General features: G+C 36.0%; 1 protein-coding gene across 8 annotated transcripts in view; it reads right to left on the bottom strand.

The window, feature by feature from the left end:
- Window positions 1-16,403, bottom strand: part of sorbs2a (sorbin and SH3 domain containing 2a) — a 68,983-nt gene that overhangs the window by 20,976 nt on the left and 31,604 nt on the right. For 4 of the 8 annotated variants that reach the window (XM_051106986.1, XM_051106940.1, XM_051106950.1 and 1 more), the window contains 8 exons: window positions 13,283-13,403; window positions 11,199-11,374; window positions 9,626-9,692; window positions 9,477-9,527; window positions 7,967-8,171; window positions 7,586-7,700; window positions 3,470-3,553; window positions 402-458 (listed from right to left, as the gene is read on the bottom strand). In XM_051106986.1, coding sequence (XP_050962943.1) covers window positions 402-458; window positions 3,470-3,553; window positions 7,586-7,700; window positions 7,967-8,171; window positions 9,477-9,527; window positions 9,626-9,692; window positions 11,199-11,374; window positions 13,283-13,403 — 876 coding nt within the window. Of the gene's footprint in view, window positions 1-401; window positions 459-3,469; window positions 3,554-7,585; window positions 7,701-7,966; window positions 8,172-9,476; window positions 9,528-9,625; window positions 9,693-11,198; window positions 11,375-13,282; window positions 13,404-14,984; window positions 15,372-16,403 lie in introns of all 8 variants that reach the window. The other 4 variants (XM_051106978.1, XM_051107002.1, XM_051106960.1 and 1 more) reach the window with 3 other exon arrangements.

Below are 16,403 nucleotides of genomic sequence, written 5' to 3'. Positions count from 1 at the left end.
CTTTTATAATGTGAACTAACTGTTTCACACTTAGTTTTGTATTTGAGGAATGTTTTCACTCATAAATTGCTAGTAAATTTTAGTAATAAGCAATGGCAAGTAACACACTAAATTAAACATGAAAATTTGAATTATAAAGAGAAATAGTACTTGTTAAATACGTTTTAACAATGTTTAATTTACAACTTCAAAAAAGTTTTTTTTTTTTTTTTTTTTTTACAGTGTACTATAATAAACTTAAAAAAAAAACAAAAACAGTATGTACGTCAAATTCTTTTCATTTGCCATCTGGTAAATAAATGATGGAGTAGGAGGAAAAGAAAGTGAAAGAGAATGATTGAGATATACAGTAGAGCAACCACAAAGGAAAGATGGATGGATGGACAGGAAGGTAGATTTACCTGTGCCACAGCATGTGTGGAGTAGTCAGGATTATAATCCAACCTCTTTTTAGGAGGCTGGATGCCCCGCCACCCGAACGAACATACAGCACAGAGGTGAAGATGAGGTGAAGAAGCAGGTGCATCATGGGAAAAAGACACATGTGGAGAGAGTGACAACGTTAGGGCATGGAGAGACAGAGATCACACAAAACACACACAGTGTACAAACAAACGAAGAGTGAACACTAGTGAACCTTAGTGTGTTGAAAGTAGTCGACTACACAAGTGCCCACACATGCTTCACCTACCTTACACACACTGCAGCTTGTGTGTACATATAATACACACAATGATGAAACTACATAAAAGTTTCACATGTTTTGCTTGTTTACACATGGTGGCAGCAAACTCAACCAGTAAACAAGCCAGGATGTGCGTGTTCTATAAAAGCTGGAGGAACTGCGCATAAGTATCTCATTTATGAACATACAGTGGCCTCCAAAATACATGGACATGTTTATGAATTTCATTAAGTTACATGAAATGAAATAAGAATTTCTAACTTTGGAACAAATTAGATTCCTCTTTGTCAGTTTTGCAATTACTTTGGTCTTGGCATTGGTCTAATTGTTGTTTTAGAGGATGCAACACTGAAAACTCTGGGGTTGATACTTTTAGTATGTTAATGCTGCAGAATGCTAAATGCAAATATTACAACGCTAAATGCTAAAAGAAGCAGGGACGAATGAGAATCTGTTAGGAATTTATTAGTATCGATAATTTTTTTTATACATATTAACAATTTTTGCCCTTTTTTTAAAATGTACTTACACTACCATTCAAGTTTGGGTTTAAAATAAAATAAAAACATCATAATGTTACAAAATATTATAATTTTAAATAAATTCTTTTGAACTTTTTATTAATATTACATGAGTAATATTAACAATTTAAAATAAATAATATTATATAATATTATATAAATGCATCTCCATCTAAATGATACACAAAAAACAAACAAACAAATAAATAAAAAATTAAATTAAAAAATTAATATTAGTGCTTATAATTTTTGTTAATTTTTCAGTGAACTATTCTTTCATCTTTGGTCCTCCAATCATGAATATTTGGTTACATCCTAGTGGTAGAATACAACCAGAATTTTGATAACACTTTATAATAACTTTTATTAATAAACCATTAACAAATATTATATAATGCTTAACAGATCATTACATAAAGTACATTCACACGGCTATAAAAAAATATAGTATAATGGGCTTGTTAATGTTGTTAACTAAACAACTAAAGTGGAAACATTGAAATGCTTTCCTTAAAAACCATAATTTCTTTACGAATTAAGACAGAAAGACATGAACATCTTGGATGACAAGGGGGTGAGTAAATTATTTGTGAATTGTTGTTCTGGAAGTGGACTTCTCATTTAATAAATGATTTGTAAAGACATGTAAATAAATGGAATTCAGGTCATTTGGGACATTTTTTTTTGCCATTGAGATGACTGCTCATAAAGATAATAATGATTAGTAAACGTTTATAAACATTCACAAATTATTCGCTTTGTAAACACTGGGTCTGTAGTTCCGCCTACGTACGGCGTGACCTTTCGACATGATTCAACAGTATGTGAATGCACATCCCAGAGCCTGTGCTACACAAGCTTTTGTGTATAAAAGTATACAAATTTTTATTTTATTTTTTTTAAAAATGATCAATCGTTTCGCTAGATAAGACCCTTCTTCCTCGGCCGGGATCGTATAGAGCCCTTTGAAGCTGCATTTAAACTACATTTTGGAAGTTCAGGGCACCAATAAGTCCATTATATGAAGAAAAATCCTGAAATGCTTTCCTCAAAAGCCATAATTTCTTTACGACTGAGGACAGAAAGACATGAGCATCTTGGATGATAAGAGGGGTTTCATCTGCCGTGACAATGTTTGTGTAAAGGGTGCTTAGTAGTTGGCTAAATGCTTCCTAAGGACATAACACATTGTAATTTGGGTGCAAATGATGTTGTTATTGCCTCAACTTACTGTATATTAGCATACTACTGTATATCATTATTCAGGATATTCCTTGAATCATACATCAACAAAAGAATACTTTTTTTCAAGAAAATGTTTGTTTATTCATCAAAACAATGTCAAATTGACCCTTGTACACTTTAACCAACCCTTAAACCTACCCATACAACCAAACCTGTCCCTAATCTTACCGTATCACACCTAATAAAAGTAAGCATTTTATTTTACTTGAATGATCTGTTAATCATTAAATAATATGAAGCATTATATAATGTTTGTTAATGATTTATTAATGAAAGTTATTATAAAGTGTTACCGACACTTTCAACATACTTCTGTTTAGTACAGTTTTCATATAGTTTTGTACAGTTTATCAGTTGTTTTAGTATTTAGAACTTCTAGACGTGAACAATTTCAGCTTAAAAGTGCAATGTTTATATGTTGGATGCATGGATTAAGTGTCTAAATCATTTTTAGGGCCACTGTATTATCCAACATGTTTATTTTTGATAAAAATAACTGTTAAACTTGAGTTGGTAGTGTTTTCTGCACAGGTTCTGCAGCTGTAAGAGCTTTAAGCTGTAAGAGCAGGTGTGTGATACTGCAAACAGAGCCAAAGCAAAAACACAGTGTTACACACTAAAAGTTAAACTTTTTAAAAAACACTGACATTCTTTTAAAGACAACTCTGTACCTCATAAACAGAGCACAAGTACAGATAAAGTTGTTCTTTCAGTGAGAAAAACAGAGCAAGATTAGCCTTGGGATTTACCATCAGACATATCAAATGTGTCTGATGCCTCATTTGCTGCATTGTTATTGTGCAAATTGTTATCGTGGTGATGTTAAATGTAATTTTCTGTTTTCAGTGTGCAAATAACATCAAGTTCTAAAAAAGTCAGAACTTGAATTTTAAAGACACACACGTACACACACAAGCACACACACACATATGCTTGTCATTACACAACAGCATGTGTGTACCGGACAGGACATTACAGCCTACAGCATGCCAACCTGCCGCACCCTCGCACAACTTACCGGCCGTCCAAACTCCAACTCGGAAAAGAATTTAAACCAAGGCTCATTCTCTAAATCTATGTCATCTGGGTTTAAATCAAACGTCTGGAGCAAGAAGCCACATAGAAAAGAGAGGTAAGGGAAGGAGGAAAAACAATGAGAAATGGAAATCAGGGTTATGAGGACCAAAATATGCTGCAAAGACTGGTGGAGCAAAGAACAGAGGAGGAGGATGTTGTAGGTCATGAACATTCTCTCTCACACACACAGTATGTAATGGCAAATACTAACAATTGGAGATTCTTCTAAAGAGAAGTCCCTTTGAAATCAAAATTAAAGTTATTTGGCTTTTAGTACGAATATATTAGCATAAAACAATGACAAAATTTGCATTTACAAGATATCAGCATATAAAACGTACAGTCTCTAACTTCTGTTAATATGAGTCAAACATTTTGATGACATCAATCTGCACTTTAGCTTCTCATCAAACTTTCTGTCCAATCAAATGCTCTCTAGAATCCGAAGCGCCCCGCCCCCTACACTATAAATAGACGCTGAAGCTGCGGCTGAAATCAAGTGCTTGTTCACAGAATTCGCATTTTCTCTATGGTGACTGGCTCGTAGTACACTATATAGGGGATAGGGAACGATTCAGACAGTATATATGCTTTCAAATGGGGCAAAATAAGTCTGGTTTAGCGTTGTGTACTTGGAACTGCCCCAGTGCGCACACAGTCCAGAGACACAATGGTATGGAGTAGATCATATGAATGAATCGGCACGGAACTCAAAACATATCAGACCCACAGAATACTATATTTTATAGCATTATGGATGAGATCATACCCTGCCAAATGTGGCTTTACTGAGTTCAACAGCCCTGCCCAAGCTTTGATATAACCGAAATGCTATTGGCTATTTAAAAAAAAAGTGGGCGGGACTGTTTGATATGTCAGTGGACTTTTAAAGAGATTCCACTCAAAAGTGAAAAAAAAAAAAATCTGTCATGTGCTATCATGTGCTCACCCTCATGTCACCCTCAGTGTTGGTAACCAAACCTTTTCAGGTCCCATTGACTTCTAAGGTATATGGAAAAAATAACTTGGAAGTCAGTGGGAACTGAAATTATTTGGTTACCACATTTCTTCCTAAAAATTTTGTGTTCCACAGAATAAAGAAGATATTTTGAAGAATGCTGTTAAAGGTTCATGAAGCTCTGGACTACTTTTTCTGAGATTTTAGCAGAGGTGTTCGTGTTGCACATCATGGATGACAATGTTAGCATCTGTTAATTTTAATTGTTGGAGAAAACTGGTTAATTTTTAGCTTTTTTGCTCTATTTTTTATCTTCCGGGTTTAAAATCTACTTTGTGCTAACGTCATAGTTTGTGACGTGCCAACGGACTACAGTACATCGATGACGCGCTGATGTGTCATAATTATTCATGAGGCGACGTTTTCTTATCTTATGAGAAGAGCTTTGCCTAATTATTCACTTATAGACAGCCTGTGTTGATCTGCTATGACAGATGCTTTAGGCTGTGAGATTGCATATATTAAATGAGAGAAACGTTCATGGATGAGAGAGATTGCTTTGTAAGAGCTCGGCACAAACGTGATTCATTCATATAACGTTAGTAAGTGTAATAGCGTTTTTTATAGCTTCTTGACGCAACCCATCAAAAGGATTATAAACGCTGCAAAAAAGCCTTAAAATTAATAGAGGTGCAACAGCGCATTCATATATATGTTTTCGATGCAGAGTGCAAATGGCTGTGCATTTATTTGTGTTGTTAACTCAGTCGGAGAGAAATGAAACTGTCTAAACAGTCTAAACCTAAAGTTCACTCTCTCCCCTCTTCCCCCTCTTCTCCACACCCACTTGTGCAGCATTTTTCAAAACTGTGGTGAGAATTAACCAGTGCTGAAACAGGGGGGTTTCATGACCATTTAACCAAACAATTCTGGTTCCTATTGACTTCCAATGTATGGACCAAAAATACAATGGAAGTTGATGAGAAGTGCAACTGTTGAGATTATCCACATTCTTCAAAATATCTTCTTTTGTGCTCAGCTGAAAGAAAGTCATAGGTTTGAAATAACAGGAGGTTTAATTTTTGGGTGGACTATCCCTTTAATATGAGTTGTGATTCTCAATGATGTCCAAAAGGGGGAGACATCATGCTTCTTCCCCTCACCTCTCTCTTTCTAAAGCATCTTTTACTTTTCCTTAAGGTATGACTGTACATGCTGAGAAAGCTGCCCACTCATTTTGCCACCTGGGACATTTCCCGCCATATCCACTGTGTTTGTGCTGAGGGAATTGCAGTGATTCAGCCTCCTGACATTTCTATCTTATTGTTTCCCGAACCAAGCCACTGGCTACGACTGCACCGCTTTGTCTGACGCCCTTCCAGTATTCGACAAAAGTTCAACTGCTCTCAAAAGAGACATAAAACACTGGGGAAATTCCTTTATTGAGCCATTTCATTTGTCTCGCTTTATTGGACAAATACAGGAGAACGTGATATTATTTGGGGGAGACTGGGATATACTGCATTGCTGGCAAATTTAAAACTGCATTGTTCCTATCATGAAAACAAGAGCTTAATGTTTCAGAGCTAACCACAGCACTAATTGACTGCTCTAATTGACTGCTTTTAGTGCATACCTTTAGCAATATTTTACCTACTACATGAACTAATACACAAAGGAAAAGAAAGCTTGCTAAAGCACCACATTGCTCATGATAAGCAAACTCATGGCTGATGGTCCATTATTTGGTCAAACGATCCATGAAACGGGGAAAACACAGCCTTAACACATGTCCAATCAGCAGGTTGGAAAATTGCAGTTTGACACTGTAGGAAACAGTAAGTTAGGCCTGCAACACCTTAATAAAGCAAAGCTCAAACTGTATATGCTACAATAAAATTGAGAGTTTTCATAAGACAGGATAGCACGTTAATTACACTGCTGTTTAAAAGTTTGGGGTCAGTAAGATTTTTATTTTTTTTGAAAAACAGTTAAAACAATATTATTGAAACGTAAATAGGTATAAAGTAACTGTTTTCTATTTTAATATAGTTTAAAACGTAATTTATCCCTGTAATGGCAAATCAACCATTACACAAGTCTTCAGTGTCACATGATTAATTTGAAATCAAAATTTCTTTCTATTATTATTAATTTGAACAGTTGTTGCTTAATGTTTTGGTGAAAACCGTGATTCCTTTTCTTCAAGGATTTTTTTGATGAATATAAAGAGAACAGCATGTATTTGAAGCAGAAATCTCTGTAACATTACCAATATCTTTACTAATTCAATCCTTGCTGAATATAAATATTAATTTCTTTAAAAAAAAAGAAAATCTTACTGATCCATACTTTTGAATGACTGTGTGTACATATGAGAGAGACGAGCACAATTGTCTACAAAACATATAGAAATTAAAGGAACAGTTTATAGAAAAAATATTTTGCCACATATTCTTAATTAGATAAATAAATATCGAAATCCAAACCTTTCCTTCACGGATCAAACATAAAACATGTTTAGAAGAATGAAAGTGAATGGATTCTGTTCCTCCAAATATGACCAAAAAGCACTATAAAAATATTATAAAAGTCATTTATATAATGTGTGCACTATATTTGAATTGTTTTGAGGCCAAATGATAGCTTTGTCTAAGGAACAGATCAAACTTGTCATTATTTACAGAAAATATGGCACCTCAGATATGAATGGCATCAATAAGAAACAGTAACATCGTCATAAAACCCTGTGTGATGCTTCATATTTGAATGTACATGTTTGTGTTCCATATTAAAAAGAAAATCATACAGGCCTGGAACAACATAAGAGTAGGAGATTTTCAAAAGGCAAGTCTCTGCTGACAGAGCAATTTAATCTAGGACAAGGTCTAATCTGTTTAGGAGCCTGACCCTGTATGTTTGATTTTGTGATTAAACAGACTTGAACAGCACTGAATTATTCTAAAATGAAAGAGAACACAAGAACAGGATTGCCTTTAAACCGCAACCTTGGGTCCATGTTATGTGAGGAATTTTAGACCAGTTTAAATGAATAACAAACACTTAAATATAGTGACTGAATTAAATAAGATTACTCACAGGCCTTTCTTGCTCAAGGATGGAGGATTTGCCCGGCTCATACTCAAAGATGCTCCGTGGTTCCGCCCGGTATTTACGCGTGTCCACTTTTCGATCTGGAGGACCCCACTCATTTCTACAGATGAGAATTAGAATAAGAAACAATTAGAGATATGTTACAGACATGTTTAAAACGAAAGCCTGTGCGCTGATAAAATATTTGCTGCAGGATTTACTTTGAAATCATTTTTTTTACTCAGATATTTCATAAACAATTACAGAGAAATGGCAATTAACACTCAATTAAATGTAAATGTTTCAAGCAGAAACACTGACATAGTATTTTCTTGCAAAATGCACTGTAGTTTATTAGTGTATAGCACATGAGGACAGGTTTCTTACGGGTCGTGCGAGAACTCTTTCTCTCTGTCCATGTCTCGTGAACGGAGCTGGAGGAGAGAGGGCATCGGAGGGGGCGGAGGAGGCACGGGTGATGGCGAGAGCTCCCGTTGGATGGCACCGTCTGGCGTTTCTGAGGTATTTCTAGAGAGAGGCCGGTAGGTGTGTGTTCGAGGCGGTGGGTGGGCATGAACAGGAGGGTAATTTTCTAAGAAAGAAGCACGAATATCATAGATATATAATAGATAACACTGCAAAAAATGCTTTTCTTACTTAGATTTTTTGTCATGTTTCCAGCCAAAATATCTTAAAATTCTTAAATCAAGAAGGATTTTCTAGACAAGTAAAAATCTTGTTTTCAGAGAAAAAAAAAGTCCTTCTTGATTTAAAAATTGTAAGATATTTTAGCTGGAAACAAGACAAAAAATCTAAGTAAGAAAAGCATTTTTTGCAGTGCATGAAACAAATGTACAGTAGCTATACACACATTAACTCTTTAGTCTTTTTTTAAAAAATGATTTTTAAAGTAGTTCACTTCCAGACAAAAATGTACAGATAATGTACTCACCCAGTTGTCATTCAAGATGTTCATGCCTTTCTTTCTTCAGTCGTAAAAAAAATTATGTTTTTTGAGGAAAACATTTCAGGAATTATCTCCATATAGTGGACTTAAATGGTGCCCGCTAGTTTAAACATCCAAAATGCAGTTTAAATGCAGGTTCAAAGGGCTCTAAACGAGCCCAGCCAAGAAATAAGGGTCTTATCTAGTCAAACAATCATTCATTTTCTAAAAAAAAATAAAAATGTATATACTTTTTAACCTCAACTGCTCGTCTTGTCTAGTTCTGCCATGTGCATGCGTACTCTTTGTATTCCGGTTCAATACATTTAGGGTATGTCGAAAAACTCCCATCTCATTTTCTCCTCCAACTTTAAAATCATCATTGCTACAGAAGTACCGACCCAGTGTTTACAAAGTGAACATGCAAATAAGGACAAATGCCCTGTACAAAAAAAGGTAAAACAGCGATGTAGGATGATTTTAAAATTGGAGGAGAAAATGAGATGAAAGTTTTCCAACCTGATCTAACTGTATTGACCCGGATTACACAGAATATGCATGCGCATCACAGAGCTAGACAAGATGAGCATTTGAGGTCAAAAAGTATATAATTTTTATTATTTTATTTTATTTTTTTTAGAAAATGAAAGATCGTTTTACTAGATAAGACCCTTATTTCTCTGCTGTAATCGTTTAGAGCAATTTGAAGCTGCATTTAAACTGCATTTCGGACGTTCAAACTCACAGGCACCATTTAACTCCACTATATGGAGATAATTCCTGAAATATTTTCCTCAAAAAACATAATTACAACTGAAGAAAGAAAGGCATGAACATCTTGGATGACAAAGGGGTGAGTACATTATCTGTAAAGTTTTGTTCTGGAAGTGAACTACTCCTTTAAGCAAATATGGAAGTTAATATCAGATCTTCATATTTCACAGAACTTACCGTTGTTTATGACAGCGTATGTTGCATTATATGTGTCTGCATAGTCATCATCTGGTGAAAACAGCATTAAACAGAAATAAAACACAGTATGTGTTTGTCAGTCATTCAAAATGAATATTGCAGGATACACTCTGTGTCCACTCACTCACCTGCTTTATGAACCATGTGGATCTGTTTGAACATGGTTTTGTACCAGTCCTTGGGTCTGTCCACAGTCTAAATAGAAGCACACACACAAAAGCAAGTTGCCTTGTCAGTTTGCTGGTTAAGCGAACAAACAGCTAACAGCATTTGTCATTACCTGACAACCAGCAAAATCACCAGAGCACAGAGAGTGAGAGAGACAGACAAGGGAGTATCATAGTAACCTGCCAGGAAAGAGGCAGGAATGTTCTCTTCTGCTCACAAACACACACATTCACAGACAGTCTCAACTGCTGAGAGCTCAAAAGCATTCCTCTAACCACAATAAGAAGATCAAATGTCAAAACAACTCAAACATGAATTAAAAAAATGCCCTAAAAACAGATCATTAACAGCTGATCTGCTATTTTAAACTGACCAGTGATAGTCAACAGACGTTATACTGTTTAAAAAGAACAAGTGCTTGGTTTTGTTTTATTACGGGTCCGAACTATGCCGCTGTTATGAAGCGACAAGTAATAAAATATCACATAAATCTCAGTTTTTGTACTAACCAGTCACAATCACGATAAGTGGAAGCGGAACATTCTGTCAGTATTTTTGGGTTTCTATTTCTGTGCCTTCATGTTGTTTAGCGCCATCAACTCTAAATATCATTGGCTCAAAATTCTGCTAGTACATTTATATAAACCGTTCAATACGTGGAAGTTAACACTGAGTAACTTTTAGACACAATATTATGAATTACTTTATTGTGTTAAATTAGGTCTTCTGCCTGTCCTTTATTAGGAATTGCAGCCTAGCAGTTTGTTCTTAATGTGAAACATTAAAAAGTGCTTTTGGACTAAATGCTGACCAATAAAATTTGAAATCCAGAATGAACTGGTTTATAATAAATAGCTAATGTCTTCACATGCTGAAAACAGTTATGGCCAGACAAATTAACTATCTGTAAACTTGATTATAAATATATCAGTCTTAGCTTTAAGGACAAAAAAAATCATTACATACTTTGTGAAAGTGTCATCGTGTCACCATTAATGACTAAATCAGTTTTTACATTTTACATTTTTTGTTTTATTGTTGTGATCATTGTTTTTATGATTGTTCTACTTCCTTTTTTGTGATTATTGTTTTTATTATTGTTTTCATATAATATTGTTTTTTATGATTATTCTACTTCCTTTTATGTAAAGCACTTTGAACTACCTTTGTGTATGAAATGTGCTATATAAATAAACTTGCCTTGCCTTGCCTTGCCTAAATTTTGTTTTATATTATAAATAATGAACTCAAATTTGCTACATGATATTAAACAAATTTACAGGAGCACAATACACTGAAAAAATGGTGTAGGATTTACTTTGTAATAATTTTCAATCCAAAATTGCTAGTAAAATTCAAAAACAATAACTAAGAAACAGCAAGTAACACATTAAACATGCAATTTTTAAACTAGAAAGACTGAAATAGTACTTGTAAAATGTACATAACAAATAAAAACAATAATTTTTAAAGTGTAGTCATTTTTAATTTGTCATTTTTGTCAGTTCCCTTAAACGGCTGGATATCACTCACCGTTCGGATGGCGATGGGAATGCCTGACTCATCCACTGGTCCGATGCCTTCGTAATGGGGTGCTTTTATGATGGACACCTTCTTCTCTTCCTCCGAGAAACGAGCGATGGGCACAGAGCTGCTGACCACTGTCTGACCAGAGATCACGGTCTCTCTCTTCACTGTCTCTGAACCCTCTGAGTGAGAGAGAGAAAGGTTGGAGACAGATAAAAACTGCTGTGCAATTTTTTTTAGTCCTTTACAATTGATTCTTGTCAAACTGTGACCCCAGTGAGATTCTGGGTAACAGTGAGAGAACACACTGCGACAACCTGGTATCAACCTTTTTAACTAAATGTCTCTCCCTGTCTGTCTCTCTCCCTCACACACATCATTGATTGCTGTGCTGCTATTGGCTCTTCATTAGACTGCTGCCATAGATACGGTCACACTGCAGGCTCAAAATTTGTTACTGTCAGGACTTTACTGGATGCTAATATTCATCAGAAAGGAAATTAATAAGCCATTGGTGAGAATGTCACACTAAGCGATCAAAAACAGCCTTTGACGAAAGCAATCTATAATGTTTCCCAAAATTTGTATTAGATCATGGCACATAGTGTCAGCCTGAAAAAAGATATATAGTGACAGAAGTCTGAGCTAGACAGTCAGTCACAATCAAATCTAATATAATAGAACAGGAACACTTACATGGCACAAGCTCTTACCCTGACTAAGCACCCTGCACTATGAAATTTGTATGACACAGCATTAATGAGACAGCTACTTGTATTCCTTCACATCTATGCAGGTTTGCGCAGGCAAAAAGGCAATGACATGAGGAAACACTACTGCAAACTATTTGTCAGCATCTTTCTTTAAACTACTACAACAATTGTATGAATTTGCCTTCCTAAGCAAAACCCCACCAAAGTGTCTGAGCTTTGCCTCTCCTCAGTTTCCCTCTGTTCAGGTATTGATTGCTCCGGTCTGGCCTAATGGATGCAAATGCATCATATCCTGAGGACCAGACTGCACCCTTAACTGCCAATACCAGCATCCACTAACATGAGTTGTGCATTACAAATCCACTATTTCAGAGCCCCAAAACTAGGATTCAGTCAATAGAAGGACAAAAAGGCAACTGAGGAAAGTCTTCAATTAGAAACGATAGTAGACCCGGGAGGGGTGAAAACTTTTTGAATTTGAAGATCAGGATAAATTTAACTTATTTTGTCTTCTGGGAAACATGTAACTATCTTCTGTAGCCTCTGAAGGGCAGTACTAAATGAAAAAATATGATATTTAGGCAAAATAAGAAAAATGTGCACATCTCCATTCTGTTCAAAAGTTTTCACCCCCGGCTCTTAATGCATGGCTTTTATTTCTGAAGCATAAGTGAGCATTTGCAACTATTACATTTCTGTAATAGTTGCATATGAGTCCCTCGGTTGTCCTCAGTGTGAAAAGATGGATCTCAAAATCATACAGTAATTGTTGGAAAGGGTTCAAATACACAAAAATGTTGAAAAAACTGAGAATTTGTGGGACCTGAAGGACTTTTCTTAAGAACAGCTGGCAGTTTAACTGTTCAGGACAAACAAGGGACTTATGAACAACTATCACTAAACAAACAGGAAAAAAGCATCAGGTAACAACACAGTATTAGCACTCAAGAGGGATGTAAAATTTTGAACTGGTTCATTTTTATAAATGTAACTATTATTTTTTCTTGTAGACATATATATTGTATATGTGAAATATCTTACTCAGGTCAGTACTAAATAAACAATAGCATGCATTTTTGTAAGATGCCTTTTGTTTTGGTAAAATAATTAACATTTTTTAAGATTCTGAAAGGGGGATGCAAACTTTTGACCTCAACTGTTTTTTCAAACAACAAAAAAAAAATAGTATCTTACTATCCTTTACTATTTCTCTTTTTATTTTTTATGTCTACATCACATACAAATACTAGTTTTAACATGTGGCTCCTATTCCAGTCTAAGTGGGCGGTTTGCAGCCTGAATAAGCAACGTCTGGCCGATGGTCAAAACTCTGCCTTGCAATACTAGCCAGAGGTCTGTGTGGGACTTTCCGCTTACCTGAACTACGACCCTGCTGGATTTTTACTAGGCCTGGGCTGAGGGTTGGGGGTGGAGGAGGGTACGCAGGCGGAGAGAAGGGCCTCTGAGATTGAGAGCTTCCGTTCACTGCCATCTGACCCTGGGCAACATACAAAACAGTTTATAAGAGATGGAAATATGGGTAATTTGTAGAGTCATTTTAGGTCAAACAAGTATGAGTGGGTGACAGCTATGGGACAATAAGAAGTTAGAAGAATGAGAAATGTAAGACACGGGAGCACACATCAAAAGACGAATTGTAAACTATTACAGATACTGTACAATGAGGAAAATGCTGTTACAAAAATGACAAAAGGTTGTGATCAGATGTTGGTGCTTCTGTAGTAACATGAAAGGAATGATGGATGACAACAGAAGAGTTAACTAAAAAACTGTTAGACCACATGATAACAAACACACTTTAAAGGAACCTTTAGTAGATAATGAGTGCAGGACAATCTATGTAGGAAAAAGTGTTAACACTGGAGTATGGTTATATTATACATTCATATTCCAAAGAAGTTCAAGTCAACAGCAGCAATTTAAAATGCCAATGTTAATCTCAAACAAACATCATGAAAGGTCACAGGTCATCATAGGAACCTTAAAGTCAACATGAAATTAAAACGTCCTCTTTCTTTATAAACGTCCCTGGACAATTCATCAGTTAACAGTAGTCCAACGAAAAATGTAATCTTTAATCAAAATGCAATAACTTACTCAAATGTTGACAGATATCCAGAATGCTACTGCACACACAATCCACCATATTTATTTTCATGCTAGAACATTTAAAAGCAGCATTCAAGCAGGAAATGTCTTCTTATTAAAGCTATAGAAGTTATTCAGTCCAGAGCAGTGACTGATTTTCTGGTTTTTATTATATTGCTTGCGTCATATTAACAGCATAGACAGATCTAATATAAACATCTGATTTCTTTCCCAGCTGTTTACCTTTACATACATAACCGACTGTGTTTTTATAACTTATGTGCTTTTAACATAAACTGTGTATTTGACAGTTTAAGTGCATTGAGACATGAAAGAGAACTCTGAGTACTTCAGATGTGTGCGTTCAGAAGAAGTTTAAACTGATATGGCTTTAAAATGCATGATTTCAGTGCGATAGACATGGTACTAAAAACCAAAGAGATGTTTTTTGGCAGAGTATCTGAGCTACATGCTGTAAAGGTGCAGCCCTATTCTGGAAAAGTGGGCGGGGAGCAGCAGCTCATTTGCATTTAAAGAGACATGCATGAAAACAGCGTGTTTCTGCTTCCATTCAAAATAGGCATTTTTTAAATGATATAATAAATGATCTGTGGGCTATTATGAGCTGAAACGTCACAGACACATTCTGGGGACACATGAGACTTATTTTGCATCTTGTAAAAAGGGGCATAATAGGTGTCCTTTAAAACATGTCACATTGTGCATGTTGACTTTAAATGGGAAACAACATATATAGCACACAATGAAATACTGCATACATAGAACAGAGTGAAGCATAAAACAAAAGACAAAGCAGCCATCTGCTGTAAGCTGATGCATTAAAGCATATGACTCAAAGTTAAACATTCAACAGTTCTGAAAGACTGGTGAGGACATACAAACATGAGTAGATTTAAACAAACGTGACACCAGACTGAGGTGAGGTGCGCCAGTTGAGCGTGATAGTTACGTTAGTGCCTTTGGCAGCTGGCGGGACGGTAGGAAGCTCGTCAGGGGCATTGGAGGCGTGGCTGAGTGTGGGGGATGGGGTGGGTGTGGCTGCGGGGGAGGAGTCCAAGCCGCAGATCTGCAGCTCCTCCAGCCCAGCTGTGGATGATGAATAGTGACTCAGCGCTGACACGGTTACTGGTGACGGGGCAGGTGAGGCCGACATTAGCCCGGAACGTTCCAGAGGGGCGTAGGGTGTCGGCGAGAGGGCTTTGGGCAATAGCCCTGACAGGAAGTCAGGGGAATCCTGACTGGCCCGGCTATACGGTGAACGGCGAGCTGATGGGTCTGGGGAGGGCGGTCCAGAAGAGAGAGGCCCGGTGCTCCCTCTTACAGGGGAAAACTCACGCTGATGGTAGGCAGGTGGGAGGGAATAAAAGGGAAGGAAGACAAAAGTTTAAAGTGAACATAAAGCAAAGCCGGTGAGCAAGAAGTGAAATACGGGCACAGGCGGACTGAACCATGATGAGTGAAGAAGAACAGGTGAATCTGTGGGAAGGAATAAAAGGTACTTGGCTGGAAAAATGAAAGAAAATAGTAATTAGCAGTACAAAAACATGCTTTTTCATCAAGCCATCTGTGTATGTTCACTCTATTCCATCAGATGAGGGTGAATGAGTGCTAAATGGGTTACACAGTGAGTATAAGAAAGAGAGATACCAACATTTCTAAAAGTTTGGAATAATTAAGATTTCAGGCTGCATTTATTTGATAAGAAATACAATAAAGTTGTGAAAAAATGTTATATAATATAAATTAATACTTTTTTATTTAGCAAGAATGCATTAAATTGATAAAAAGTGACAGTAAAGACTAGGGCTGTCAGTTTAATGCGTTAATTAATTAGTTATGAAAAAATAACGCAATTAAAATATTTTAATGCACGTAACGCGCTGGTCCCTCCCCCAGACCTCTACATCTAATATTTCATATAGTTGACTGTTGTGATAAATATGATAACTCCATAAATGCAGTTATTCCCTGAAATTCAAGATATTTGTGCAAAAAAATGCCCCTTTATGTATTTTGTCTCTTATTTATATAAATCACATATCACACCGATTTTGTCCCTATCTGTCACAAGCTTAAATGTGTTTTTATACAGTGGTTCAGTAAATAAGAAGTTGATATTGTGTTATATTTTAAACACAATGTTTTTTGGTTTTGCTCAATTTTGCAGAGAACATATTACCTCTGGAGCAACACAGCTGTGTTTAGTTTCTGAATAAAAACGCATTTTAAATGAATCGTGTGAATCAATGATTCTAAGGCGCGTTCATAAAAAGAGTCATTTACTGAATGAATCAGCTGTTTGAAGGAATCGAATGAATGAATGAGTGAATGACTCATAAAGACACTTACCACCACCTGCTGGCACATT

Source organism: Labeo rohita, chromosome 1 (assembly GCF_022985175.1).
Source record: "Labeo rohita strain BAU-BD-2019 chromosome 1, IGBB_LRoh.1.0, whole genome shotgun sequence".
In the NCBI taxonomy this organism is placed as follows: Eukaryota; Metazoa; Chordata; class Actinopteri; order Cypriniformes; family Cyprinidae; genus Labeo; species Labeo rohita.
The sequence above is the reverse complement of the archived record's forward strand: the minus strand, read 5'-3'. Positions and strand labels throughout refer to the sequence as shown.